This window comes from Procambarus clarkii, chromosome 71 (assembly GCF_040958095.1).
Source record: "Procambarus clarkii isolate CNS0578487 chromosome 71, FALCON_Pclarkii_2.0, whole genome shotgun sequence".
NCBI lineage: Eukaryota > Metazoa > Arthropoda > Malacostraca > Decapoda > Cambaridae > Procambarus > Procambarus clarkii.
The window spans coordinates 20,262,402-20,276,232 of NC_091220.1; the positions used below are offsets into that span (position 1 = coordinate 20,262,402).

At 36.8% G+C, this 13,831-nt stretch overlaps 1 protein-coding gene across 4 annotated transcripts; it reads right to left on the reverse strand.

The window, feature by feature from the left end:
* Positions 1-1,844: 1,844 nt before the first annotated feature.
* HDAC11 (Histone deacetylase 11) lies at positions 1,845-13,647 on the reverse strand. Of its 4 annotated transcripts, none has more exons than XM_045726491.2 (10): positions 13,175-13,312; positions 11,929-12,049; positions 11,493-11,553; positions 10,751-10,889; positions 9,048-9,158; positions 8,416-8,507; positions 6,940-7,147; positions 5,987-6,153; positions 4,702-4,810; positions 1,845-2,816 (listed from the first exon to the last, which is right to left on the reverse strand). In XM_045726491.2, exons 3-10 carry the CDS (start codon positions 11,546-11,548, stop codon positions 2,652-2,654), a joined length of 1,047 nt encoding a protein of 348 aa, XP_045582447.1. In that variant the 5' UTR covers positions 11,549-11,553; positions 11,929-12,049; positions 13,175-13,312; the 3' UTR covers positions 1,845-2,651. The 4 variants fall into 4 exon arrangements, with proteins under 4 accessions (XP_045582447.1, XP_045582449.1, XP_045582444.1 ...); XM_045726493.2 differs by having other exon boundaries at positions 11,929-12,039; positions 13,175-13,310; XM_045726488.2 differs by lacking the exon at positions 11,929-12,049 and having other exon boundaries at positions 13,175-13,647.
* Positions 13,648-13,831: the final 184 nt, after the last annotated feature.

Sequence of the window (13,831 nt, forward strand, 5' to 3'; positions counted from 1 at the left end):
ATTTACAGGGAAAAGTCCTATGAGCAACAGCTACACAAGTCCTTCTAGATTTGTTCACACTTCACAATGAGCTATAATGTACAATACAGGCAAACCATGCTTAACGAATGCTTACATTACGAATACTTTAAAATTATCCAATTAACCTAACAAAAAATATTTTCTGTAATAACATACAAAATTAATCACTTTTTGTTACATTTAATGCATTCTTGTAAATCATTATTGAGCTCTAGCGCAAATAGCTCCCTACTTTCTTTACATTCATCCACATGCTAAATTGTTAATATAGTTTATTCCACACATACTACTGCTGCTGCTGCTGCTACCTAACTGAACATACAAGTTTTCATCTGCTCTTGAACACTATCAGTGTCCTTGCTGAGCATCCTCACATACTCTTAGTTTTGTCACCTCTCGGGTAGGAATTTCTTTCATTCTTCCATCACTGATACAGCCCATGGATTAAGGCTTTATAAAAATGTTTATGGCATATTACATGTGTCAAATGATGCAGAACATTTTAGACTAAACTGATAAGAATATACAGCTTAGGCAGATGTAAATCATTATTGTCATTGACAACACAAATCCTGTTTAGAAGGAAGTGACACAGACAACATTACATATATGCCGGGATACACTGTGGATAGAATGCAAGAATGACTTCACTAGTTTTTGTGATTCACTTAATATTATCCATCAGAAGATTGTCAAACTTGCCAGAAATGATGGATTCAATGAAATGGTTCAGAATGATGTAGTGCAAGTATAAGACGCATGGTAAAGATCTAACAAATTAGGAATCGGTTAAAAACAAAACACATTTCAATGGAAAAGAATGATGCTTGTGATAAAGTTTCCAAGACCTTAAAGCAACTCTTAATATACAAGACTTGGCTGAAGCTAGCAAACATATCAAGACATCACTAGCCATCTGTGTTGAAAAAGTAACCAATAACAAAATTGTATTAATACAATATTAATGCCAGTCCTCTTCACAACCTGTTTTTTAATGTGTCGTAAGTACAGTAATTTGCCGGTTTATTAGAAAAATATTACTTGCGACTTAAAATGTATCATGCGTGCGGCTTTGATCCTCCAACTGGGTTGGGAGGATGGTGTGTGTGGAGTGGAAGGATGCAGGGATGGGAGGGAGAACATATGGGAGGAGAGCTGGAGGTGGGGTAGGTAGTGCTTTACTCGCTCCAAAAATTGCAAATGACGGAACTCAACATGCGCACTTTATTTATGCATTGAAATATTTACAGTTACAGTGTGTTTTGAAGCAAATTTAATTTGTAAATGATACATTCTTGTAAAGTTGCAATAAAACTTGAACTGACTTTGGAATGTAGGAGAGATGTGGCTTAATTGTCATGTGTATATCATGCAATGACAATATGAATTCACATGGGATCTGGGATAAAAATGTGATCACTATGCGGCCACCTCTGGGGCTGTCTATGTGCCTAGGTTCTGGTGGAAAGGAGGACAAGCAGTTGGATTTAGCTGAATTACAATTTACATTCTAGTTCTTGCCACTCCTTTGTTCATATATATAAATTTAAATAAACATATGTCTGATGTTCTATTACCATATTATGTATCATAATATGTGTTTCTGGTGTACAAAAAGTTGTTCAATATTGGAAAATTTTAGGTGTGGAACATATCTCAGCTTTAACCATAGTAGTTAATGATAAAATGACTTGTCCAATGAATATATAATCACTGAACCCTTTTTGAGGCATGCCTCTCATCCGTTAAGCAAGGTTCCCTGTATTAACAAATAACCTCATTAGTAAAACAACTAATATGGGCAGGAAATATACTGCTTGAAGTCATATAAGTCACTGATTTAATTTGTATTATATACAACAGGATCACGGCAACAATGCTTGCCCTAAACACATCCATTAGTAAACACGCTCATTTCAACCACTGTTTCAACAGTAGCAAACATTATAAACAACTCACTATAAGGAGCAGCACTTGATAACATGTATATTTCAGCCTTTATCCCACCAACAACAGTTTTGTACCCGAGCAACTCAACACAAATATTTTGACAAAACAGCAACTACCAGTTTTGTCTTGAATGACGGGTACAACCATTACTAACACCATACGTCACAGGATACATGCCATTTGTGCCGTGTGAGAAAGAAAAACATTTTTGCAGTCATTTTCATCTCTGAGATTTTTTGAGCTGTTATTTAGTATTTTGATTACACATTGCATATTGATAAAATGATAGAAACATGTGAAAAAAACATAGGTGGGAGGCCATCCCTCCCTTAAATCTGTTCAGCAACTTTTAACTTGATTATTTATACTGTACACTCACTCTCAAATGATCAGAGGTGTATTTTTGTAAACAAAATACACACACACAAAGAATATTATGTAGCAAGAGGCAAAACTTAATTATGAGCATTTAACTTATAAAGCTAATTTACCATGACACCCTTGATCTGTTATTTATGATCTCGGTAAGTTAAGGATTAAGACTTTTACTTATTAAAAAAATTATCAACATACTCTACTATACTTTTATTTCACAAGAAATAAAAGTGAATTAGAGCTACTCTACATACATACCAATGGTAAAGTGTACTGAGAGTAGTGTCCAACCTGGAGTTTACTTGCTAATGAGATGACATATCAATTAGTGACTTTTTAGTAAGGTTGGCTATTGAGTCTGCAATGACAGCTGCTGTTACACGCTGGTAGCCTCCGCTGGTTAACATGACAATTGGGATGCTTCGCTGTCGGACCTTCTGAAACACTATCTCATCTCGTTCAATTATACCCTGGAAATGAATAATATTTCTGTGATTATATCACCCATTTCCCAAAGAGAAAATTTGATTTAATATGTTTTAAGTCTTTACAGTACCTAATGTTACAATATTTGCAGTATTATTATTGCAGTTACTCGTATAACTGAAAACTACATAACGGAACACAAACTTAGCTAAGTTTGGGGAAAGATTATTCTTTGTCATAAAGCACTGGTGATAGAAATAATTCTGTGAAACAAGTATCATGTACATGCAAATATAAATTATGATTTTGAGGATATCTTAAGAAAAACAAGTAAACTTAATAAAGTATATACACCGTGACTGGTATTTAAATAAAAGGTAAGAAAAAAAAATAAAAAATAAATAGAGCTTTGAGTGTAATGAAATTCCCCTTTTCTTGGGCAGCTCCCTTATTATTTATAAATATAACCAACTCTCATTATAGTGTTTTTCTGCTGTACTGTCAACACTTTGTACCCCTCAACTAGGCTAATTTTAATGGCTCAAGACAAACATCACTTTGTACCCCTCAACCACACTAATGTTAATGACTCAAGGCAAACACCACTTTGTACCCCTCAACCACACTAATGTTAATGACTCAAGGCAAACACCACTTTGTACCCCTCAACCACACTAATGTTAATGACTCAAGGCAAACACCACTTTGTACCCCTCAACCACACTAATGTTAATGACTCAAGACAAACAGCACTTTGTACCCCTCAACCACACAAATGTTAATGGCTCAAGACAAACAGCACTTTGTACCCCTCAACCACACTAATGTTAATGGCTCAAGACAAACAGCACTTTGTACCCCTCAACCACACTAATGTTAATGACTCAAGACAAACAGCACTTTGTACCCCTCAACCACACTAATGTTAATGACTCAAGGCAAACACCACTTTGTACCCCTCAACCACACTAATGTTAATGGCTCAAGACAAACAGCACTTTGTACCCCTCAACCACACTAATGTTAATGGCTCAAGACAAACAGCACTTTGTACCCCTCAACCACACTAATGTTAATGGCTCAAGACAAACAGCACTTTGTACCCCTCAACCACACTAATGTTAATGGCTCAAGACAAACAGCACTTTGCTACTTTCAAATAGCACAATGCATTTAGTTTTGGAGTAATGGTGAGGATTTTGACAATATGACTCTTGGTATTACTAATCAAGATGCATTTATTCAATGACTAATTTTGCTGTAGTTTTGTTTATGAGGAGCACACATTGAGCTCCTCTGATGAAAGTCATTATTGAAAATAATTAACTAACAAAGGATAAAATATACATTCCTTAGACTGGGCAAAATGCCTTCATGATGTTAGTGAAACTAAAACATGGCAAATCATGAATGGAGAATAACAATACATACATCTTTCGAGTTAATTATACAAATATATAATACAGTAAGCTCCCAGTTTTTGTATGATGGATTTCAGCAGAGACCACTTCTTTGCAGAATTTTGTGTTTATTTCTTGGTTGAACTTTGTCAACTCTCTGATTTACATGTCAATGTGATTAGTCAGTATTAATAACACAGGTTTTTTCTTCGCTTTATAAGTGACTTTAAATGCATAAACACTGGGTACATTAGCCCAGAAAGAAATTTGTCAGAATTAAATGAAAAAAAAAAAAAAAATTGTCAAAAAACTTTAAATTTTCTATAAAGTTCCACATTTGTAAATGTGTTAATAAATATTCTTTGGCCTGGAATGCATCCTATTGTTCCCACAAGATCCTTGACAAAATATTATGCAATTCGGTTTTGCATTGAAGTGTCTCATAAAATGCATCCTTATATAGAACCAGAAGTCCTATATATGTTGTATCTTCAACTGTATGGAAAGAAAAAAAATTAGATTCACATACCTGTTTGGAAACGGACAGAAGACCTAAACTGTCACCTGCCATGATGTCAGTTCCAGCATTATATATCACCACTTGAGGATTGAACTCATTCAGGGCCCCCTCCACATGTCTGTAAAGTTATTATATTAACAACTTTTGAAGTAACACATTGACATCACTCTATGCAACTGTTTATAACAACTTTTGAAGTAACACATTGACATCACTCTATGCAACTGTTTATTAACAACTTTTGAAGTAACACATTGACATCACTCTATGCAACTGTTTATTAACAACTTTTGAAGTAACACATTGACATCACTCTATGCAACTGTTTATTAACAACTTTTGAAGTAACACATTGACATCACTCTATGCAACTGTTTATTAACAACTTTTGAAGTAACACATTGACATCACTCTATGCAACTGTTTATTAACAACTTTTGAAGTAACACATTGACATCACTCTATGCAACTGTTGCTTGCACCAAGATACATAATTACTTGCCAGGTGTGAAAAGTAGCAAGTAAGGCCTCATCGACTAAGTGCAAATGGAAAAATGTAAGAGAAGAAACAAGAAAAGCCTAAGTTACAAGAATAAGAAAATAGAAGGCAGTACAATATAATTATGACATCTCATATATAGTACACAATTTTCAGCATTCATTCCTGTTATACAACTTATATATATATGTACTCTATCATTCGATCCTTACAATCGCCTTTGATTTTCTATCAATTCTTTCACTTATTAATATACACTACTTTATTTTAGTGATTCCTGCCATATTTATCCTTAGTAGATACATTATATTCCACTTCCATAAAGCCCAATATAATGCTAGAATCTGCCTAAACATATATCCCACTATATTCTGGGTATCAGAGAAACCTGTGTTAATGCACAGCAAACATGTTAAACTCAAGCTCTTGCACATCTATGAACACATACATACATGTACACCAAATCTATATATTGTACATGCTATATATAGATCTAATCTATATATCTAAATACAGATTATATATAATCTATATATAGCACATCTATAGTATATGTAGTACATGCAATGCATAACATATTACACATCTATGATCATGTACATTATTTGCACGGAATATACACGTAATATTTTGTGTTTATATTTATGAAATATTCAGATTTTGAACAGAACATAAAAACCACACTGCTAAAGAATTTATCTTTTCCATACAGTACTTTCTTCTACAGTACTTGCTAATCACTTCTTACCAAATTTGAACATTATAATTCGGTGTACGATGAACCAACAAACTTACGTGTTAACTCTTTCAAGATATTCCTCATCTTCAGTGTACGCAAAAAGTTCCACTTTGCGGCTAATTGCTTTTTTTGCAAATGTGTCATTAGGATATATATATTTATTATATATATCAAGGATATAAATATCCTTCCGTCCCATGAAGTCTCGCTCGTGTCCATTGCCCTGTTGACAAGAAGTGATAAGGTGCGATATTTATTTTTATCCAAAGCCATTTATAGAAAATAACATAATATAGTACTGGCATATCCGGTAAAAATAATGATGCAGTATATTCAACGGTAAATTAGATTAAACTCAACATAAGTGATACAACCTAACTGAAATGCCTGTGCCTGTCATTGCATAACAAACCTACACTAGCTTTTGCGATTCAAGCATTAGATTTTGCATGGAGATAAACCAATCTAATGTAAACAGATCTGGTTATTGAGACAATGAAAATCTACCCTAGGACGGTCATGGCAGCCATCTTACAAATCAGTGTAGCCGCCAGGCAAAAAGTACTTTGTGGAATTGATCAAGTTGGAAGAGAAGGGAGGTCTATGTTGGACTGCAAAGTTCAAGGTGATTTATAGTGATGAATATAGTATTCAGAAGCCACACAATAAATTGCATAAAACAAGTGTCTACAGCATACACAGGGTACAACAAAATCATGAATATTACCCCTTAGTCAAAATGGATTAATAATGTTTCATGGGATACACGCATCAGTACTGCCTCCCCACCTCACATGCCTCACCTTCCCCAGTCACAGCCACACACACACACATACACACACACACACACACACACACACACACACACACACACACACACACACACACACACACACACACACACACACACACACACACACAGGTGGAAACTGAGTGTCCAACAAACAAAAATCCAGTCTTAAACAAGGGCCCTATATACGTAGAGTTCATCTTTACATGTTCGTATTACCTGATGAGCATCCAGATCAATAATCATAACTCTCTCAATGTTGGGATAGTGGTTGAGAATGAAGTGCACAGTGAGGGTAATATCAGCATATGCACAGAATCCACCACCCTTATTCCCCCAGCAGTGGTGAAATCCACCTCCAACATTGATTGACCAGCCTCGCTCAATAGCCAGTTTTCCAGCCAAAACACTGCCTCCAGTTTGGTATCTGAAAAATTAAACAAACAAAAATTAAGAGAAATTGTTCATATTTTATTTCAGTGATGACCCACTTAAATTAATTGTTCCTTACAACAGAAAAGTAGGTTTTAAGAGCTGCATAATTTATAAATTATGGCAATACAAATTCTACTACAGTACTACTACCGAGAGCCCAACCATTTAGACTGGACAGAAGAGGGATGGTCTCGCTTTGTGGAGGTTGGTGTTCAATCCTCAACTGCTCTAATGGGTGGGCACCAATTCCTTTCCTTCATCCTATCCTAAATCCTTATCCTGATGTTCCTTCCAAGAGCTATATAATTGTAATGGCTTAGTGATTTCTCTTGATATTTACTTTTACTACTATTGAAAAAGCAATAAAATTAAGAATCGTACTGGTATACAAGATGTATTGTGCTATAAATGGCTGTATGAAGAATGAATAAACTTTTTTTATACATTCAGAATGAAGTTTTTATACATTCAGCAAGCAAGTTGTCTCCTGCTTGCATTTAATGTCCATAAAGCAAACAAAATTAAATAAATGAATAGATTATTTTAAATCAATTCAATTTTTACTTTCTGAGCTTGCTCATTTTTACCCCGAGTTATCACTTGCCAAAGCCTTTACCCCGAGATTGTTTACTCTAGTTTGTTGTACGAAACATAACCTCTGTATAAGGTATATCCTGGAGCCACCGGGTATAACACCAAGTCCCTAGCTATCATTATACTCGCCCTCCCCTCGTTTATGCCCAGGCAAGGAACTGCTAACCGGTTATCCCGGAACTACCAAACAAACAAAACACTGAACACCTGCGACATGTGCAATCATGGGGACCTAACGGAGGGCCACCCAAGTAATACAAGTGGTCCTACAGCCCCACCAGGCAAATAAGGATGAGTAGTAAGACGCTTGTGTCCTTACACAAAGACATTAGTGGAATCTTACTTAAGGGAGCAGCTGATCAACAAAGGGGCATAAGCTGAACAATAAACAAAAGGGGCATAAGCTGAACAATAAACAAAGGGGGGGGGCATAAGCTGAACAATGAACAAAGGGGCATAAATACATGATCAAGTTTAGTAAGCACAGTATAAAGAGAAAACTGTTTTTAACTTACCCTGTTATGAATGTGATAATTCAAGTTGTCATCCTCGACATTTGTGCAAGTAATGAGATTGGAAAATTCCTGTGCATTCATTAAACATTTACACTACCAAGACCCATATTTGTTTACATTTAATATAAACTTGCAAAATGACTAAACCAACCTGAATGGTTTCAGTACTCTCTTTTGCAGAACCAAATTGGGTAGAAGTGCAACTGGAGCGACCTCAGTAATTTTAGCCACATTGATACTCCACTGGAAAAGAGAAATGATACTTTTATTATGATTGCTTAAAGCTAACCTGAAAATAAATTAGAAAATTATGAGACACAATATTAAACTGTTTATTGATATTCAAGTAACAAACTGTTCTTGGTTATGATAAATAGTCATATGGAAGCAAGTTTGTATGTTTCATAAGTTAATGTAAATTAATTAACAATCCAAATGATATGTACTCTCATTTTAATGAAATAATAGAGACCAAACCTCTTCCGACCTATCCCAAATTATATCGCATTATGTGTAACGAATCAATACCTGCATTTATTACTATTTTTTGTAATTATATATTAAACCATGGCAACTGTCAATCGATGGAATTCTTAGCCTACCAGAGACCATGAACCAGAACCTGGCTCCCTCAGAGAGCCACGAGGAGCAATGGCCCACAGACTTCCCTCCCCATGTAGATGGAAGCAGTATACATCTGCCAGATCAGGCACTCCAGAAAGGTAGGAATCCCCCCCAAAAAAACTACAGCTACTCATCTTGAGACTTCTTGGATCAGTTTACCTTGAGACTTCTTAGATAAGATGCAGAGTGAACCAGCCGAAGATCAGCTTCTGAAGCTTCATTAGGGGTAACTAGGTTTAAGCCTTTCAACAGCTGCTTCTTCTTTAAATGCTGAAATAAGATAGGTGCTCTCAGTTTGTTACAGTTATACTACAGCAACTATTATTACATACATGTACACATCTCTAGCTGAAATGGCGACTCATAACCTAAGATATAGAAAAACAAACACGTTCCCATCAATAAAAGTATAAAGATTCTCCTGCCAGCTCAACCCAACCCCCCCATTTTTCATCATTTAAGCTTTATTTGGCATAATATAGTGGTTACAAATTGAGGATTACAAAACATGATCACAGGTTGAGAATGTCCTCAGATGATGTGTAGGAACAGAGGATACACAACCTGTTATTACTCCACTGCTCTCGTGTGTGGACGTGAGTGTTCATAAGTGTATTTGTAGCAAGAAGAAATTTATTTATGACATTATCCAATTATAAATTTTATAATAATTTTTTTTTTAATTTCCATTAGTTTCTGTTTTGATAACCTCTTTTGAGTTTACCCCAACCATCAACCACTATAGTATTAGTGAAAAAAAAAACTGAATGTAATGAAATGCCATTTTCTGGGTGAGCCCTGGAGGCTCCCTGAAGCTATCAGAACTGATATGTGCTACATTAGTTTGGGGTCATCAGTCACCGGAGTTCTTATACCTACCAGGAACTACAAGCCAGAACAAGGGCCCCTCAGAGAGGCACAGGGAGGAATGGCCTAAGAGCACTTGACATTTAAAGTACTGTACAGTATTTCATAATTGCCATCGAAGGATGGCAATTATGGGTCCTGGGGAAGGACCCAGAAAGGTAGGCAAATCAAAACAGACCACTGTCTGGTTAACCTGTGCAATCTACATCCCAAAAGATCAAAATAACCCCTAGAAAGAAACCAAACAAGCAACCCTTCATGCAACTAGCACTTCCGCTCGCTAGCGGCAAGGGGAAGCCGGCAGCCCACCACTATAGTTCTTGAATGATGAAAAACCACCAACCAGAGGGAGGGAGGAAGGGTGTCAGGGAGGGTGTCTCACCCAGTAAATGGCGTTTCATTACATTCAACGCTGATTTTCTGTGGGGAGCCCCACGTCGGCTCCCTGAAGCTAACTACCCAAAGATAAATAAAAAGAGGGACTTAACCGGGAGGAGGCAGCACCGCAGGTCTCAAGACAAAGAGACAGATGGCCACGACAGGCACCCCAAAGCCACATAAGGCTGGGAAGGAACTGGAATGTTCACTAGATATCTGGTGGCCAGGACCCTGTTAGACCTCCAAAACCCCGCACCTGATTGTATACCCAAGACATGCTGCCAAAATTCGCTGCAAGAGCAGCATGATTCTGAACGTCATGGGCACGAGGGTAGTTGCCTAGTTTATGTAGTCAGTCACTTCCTTGACAATAGGAAAGTCACACCTCACAAGTGTTAATGTTTAGATGAAGGCCAGAGGTCAGTTCATGTCAGGTGACCTTGCTCTCTACTTAGCTAATAATTGCCTGCCAGTTGCCACCTGTTGGCTTGCCTGACTTTTCACAAACATTTGTAAGAGGCAAAAGTATATATATATATACAGTATTGTACAGTATACCTCTGAGATTGGAAAAATAAGTAACTCAGAAATACAGTATTCCTTAGAAATTACAGTACCTTGATTACATTGCCCCATTTGCATGCATCAAATGGATGAAGTCTCTCCATGCCAAGCAGATGAATATTATATTCCTCTCGATAAATAATTGGGATGCAGTCTCCTCCAACTTCAATGTATAGTCTGCTCTCAGCAGCCCTAAAACATTATACAGTATTAGGTATAGTATTGCACATAGCAAGTCACTAAAGAAAAAAATTACATGACTGGTACAAAATTTCCATATACTGTACTGTACTTACTGGACTGTACTGTAATTATGGGAAGAAATAACTTCCATGATACTATATTGTATAATAATATAAATTTAAATCAGATCAAGAAAGTAAAACAGTAGAATAAAACACAGTACAGTACTAGAACACTCTGCCATGTAGTATCAGTAAAGTTAATACTTTACTTAGTCTTGATTAGATAATAGATATACAAATGACAATAATTGGGTGTAAATCAAGTCTGCCTCACATGGGTCAGTAGAACTAATGCAGTGTTACCAGTATCACAGCACTAAGATGATTTAGATTAAATTTAAGAAATTATGAATTAGAAATGAGATATACAGTATCAAACAATATTGCACCATACATTGTAAGCTGATGTTTTGTAAATGGGGTTTCACAAACCATCCTCAGGATTGGTGCAAAAGATACAGAGCAAACAAAATACTGTATAATAAAAATTATATTTTATATATCACTGTTGCTAGTACAAGTAATAGCGTCTGAAAGAACCATTACTTACAGCTCCCTTGGCATGGCAGCATTTTCCACTGTTTCTTCTGGACTAACAGATGCCATTGTACCTGCAATAATATAACAATTAACACATGCCACATAAACATCTTTGAAGTAGGACTCTACACTACACATACTACTTTGAAGTATGAGCTATGTTTAGCCCAGCCATTTAGGTTAGGGTAAAGCAGTCGTTACTGGACATATGAAATTTATATGACATCACTACGTGGATTAATTTTATTATACATACATGTACTATCAAGTGTATTGCAAAATGTATGGTATGAATTGAGAGAGATGATAGCCTGACACCTGTATCCAAGCTGCAAAACATCACCCAAATGCAAGGGAATTTTAACAGTTTAACCATGTATATTATGGTCTATTTAGCAACTCCCATTTCCATACTTCCGCAACACTCTTAGAATAGCATACTGTACCTGGTTACCAGACGTTCAGCCCTGTAAGTGTCCGGAGACTAGCATCCGAGGGTGTTGGACACTAGCACCAGGAACCTCAATGTTTGGTGGCTTATTTCTTGGAAACCCACACTGTTAATATCTGCCATTATTGGAAATGGTAGCACGGGTGTGTGTCAGCATATTTTAGTGACATTTTAATACCGTTAGAAGACCTCCCCACAACCCCTCCCCACCCCAACCCTGTTCTCACTGCCATGCATCTGGAGGCTCCTGATAAGACACTCCATGTTCAGAGACTCATGTCTTAGAAACCAATGACTGATAATGTCTGGCATTAATATGCAAAGTAGCATGGTGTTTTTGTATTCATTGGTGGCATTTTTCCAATTGATTTGGAGATGCTTTATTTTGGTGTTTAGAAAGGGCAATTTCAATAAGAGTGTTTAAATTTTTTTTTATTCATAATGCACCTTTTGAGGTGTCTACCTCATGTTATCCTGCAGTTTAAAGATCATAGTCTGTATGAATATTTACCTGAAAGCAGGGAAAATTAATCTAATAACATTTGAATTGTTCACATAAAAAAAAATATTCCAATGCATTATAATATGCATTGAACATGGAAAAATTAGTTTTATAATATTTATTCTATAGTTTTTATTAAATTCCTTTAATGTTTCAATATCAATACTTTTTGGATTATACTCATAGAGTTTATAGCATTTTGTGCACTGTACAATCAATATTTTTTTTTTTAGTGCCTATATCCAGTAATCAGTGACAGCTCGATAATGAAAAACTTTACACCGAGTTCCTATGCTATTTGTTTTCTATACATACAAATACAGTACAGTATATAAATAATGTCTAAGAGTCTCGTACTGGCTCTTAAAGCTAAATTCTGTAAATAGTTAATATTAAAACAAAACAAAACTATCTAGCCTAAATTGCTACACAAAAGAAGAAATAATTTACACACAATGACTATACGTATATTAAAACAGTAACAAATAAGATAATACAAGTGCATTTCATTTCAGGTAAAGAACCGAAATATTTTACATGCGTTTAATGCTAATTCAAATTGCAGCAATAATTCTGACAAATGAAATAAATGACACTAGTGAATCAATGAACACAGTTAAATTGGCATGTGCAACAGCCGTAGTGACATCCACTACCGCTGACAACCCCCAATTTAACCAATTTCAACTGCTCCAATTAGTGCCATTAGGAAAATGAAACAGAAAGCTGCCTGCCGTACACGGAACCACGAGAGCACAAGTTCTCATCAATAGTGTGAGTGAGTGGGGAGGGCCAGGGTGTAAGGTGTTGCTGAGGCAGGGCTAGGGTGTTGCCGAGGCTTGGCTAGGGTGTTGCTGAGGCGAGGCTAGGGTGTTGCCGAGGCTTGGCTAGGGTGTTGCTGAGGCGAGGCTAGGGTGTTGCTGAGGCGGGGCTAGGGTGTTGCTGAGGCTGGGCTAGGGTGTTGCCGAGGCTGGGCTAGGGTGTTGCCGAGGCGGAGCTAGGGTGTTGCTGAGGCTGGGCTAGGGTATTGCTGAGGCTGGGCTAGGGTGTTGCCGAGGTGGAGCTAGGGTGTTGCTGAGGCTGGGCTAGGGGTGTTGCTGAAGCTGGGCTAGGGTGTTGCTGAGGCTGGACTAGGGTGTTGCCGAGGCCCACCACACACACACACAACACTCCCCACAACACTTTGACAACAACACTACACCCAACACTCGTGGTTACAATAACCCTTCCTCCTCTCCCTCCCTCTCTCTCTCTCTCCCCCTTCAATCTCCCCCATCTCCTGCATTATACAAATTGGAATATTGAATAATATTAAGGCAAATTTTAGTTGATATTTCTTCTGAAGCAGATAAGTTAAGTCGTCTTAAATATATTTATTTTGGCGAGCTCGGGTGTT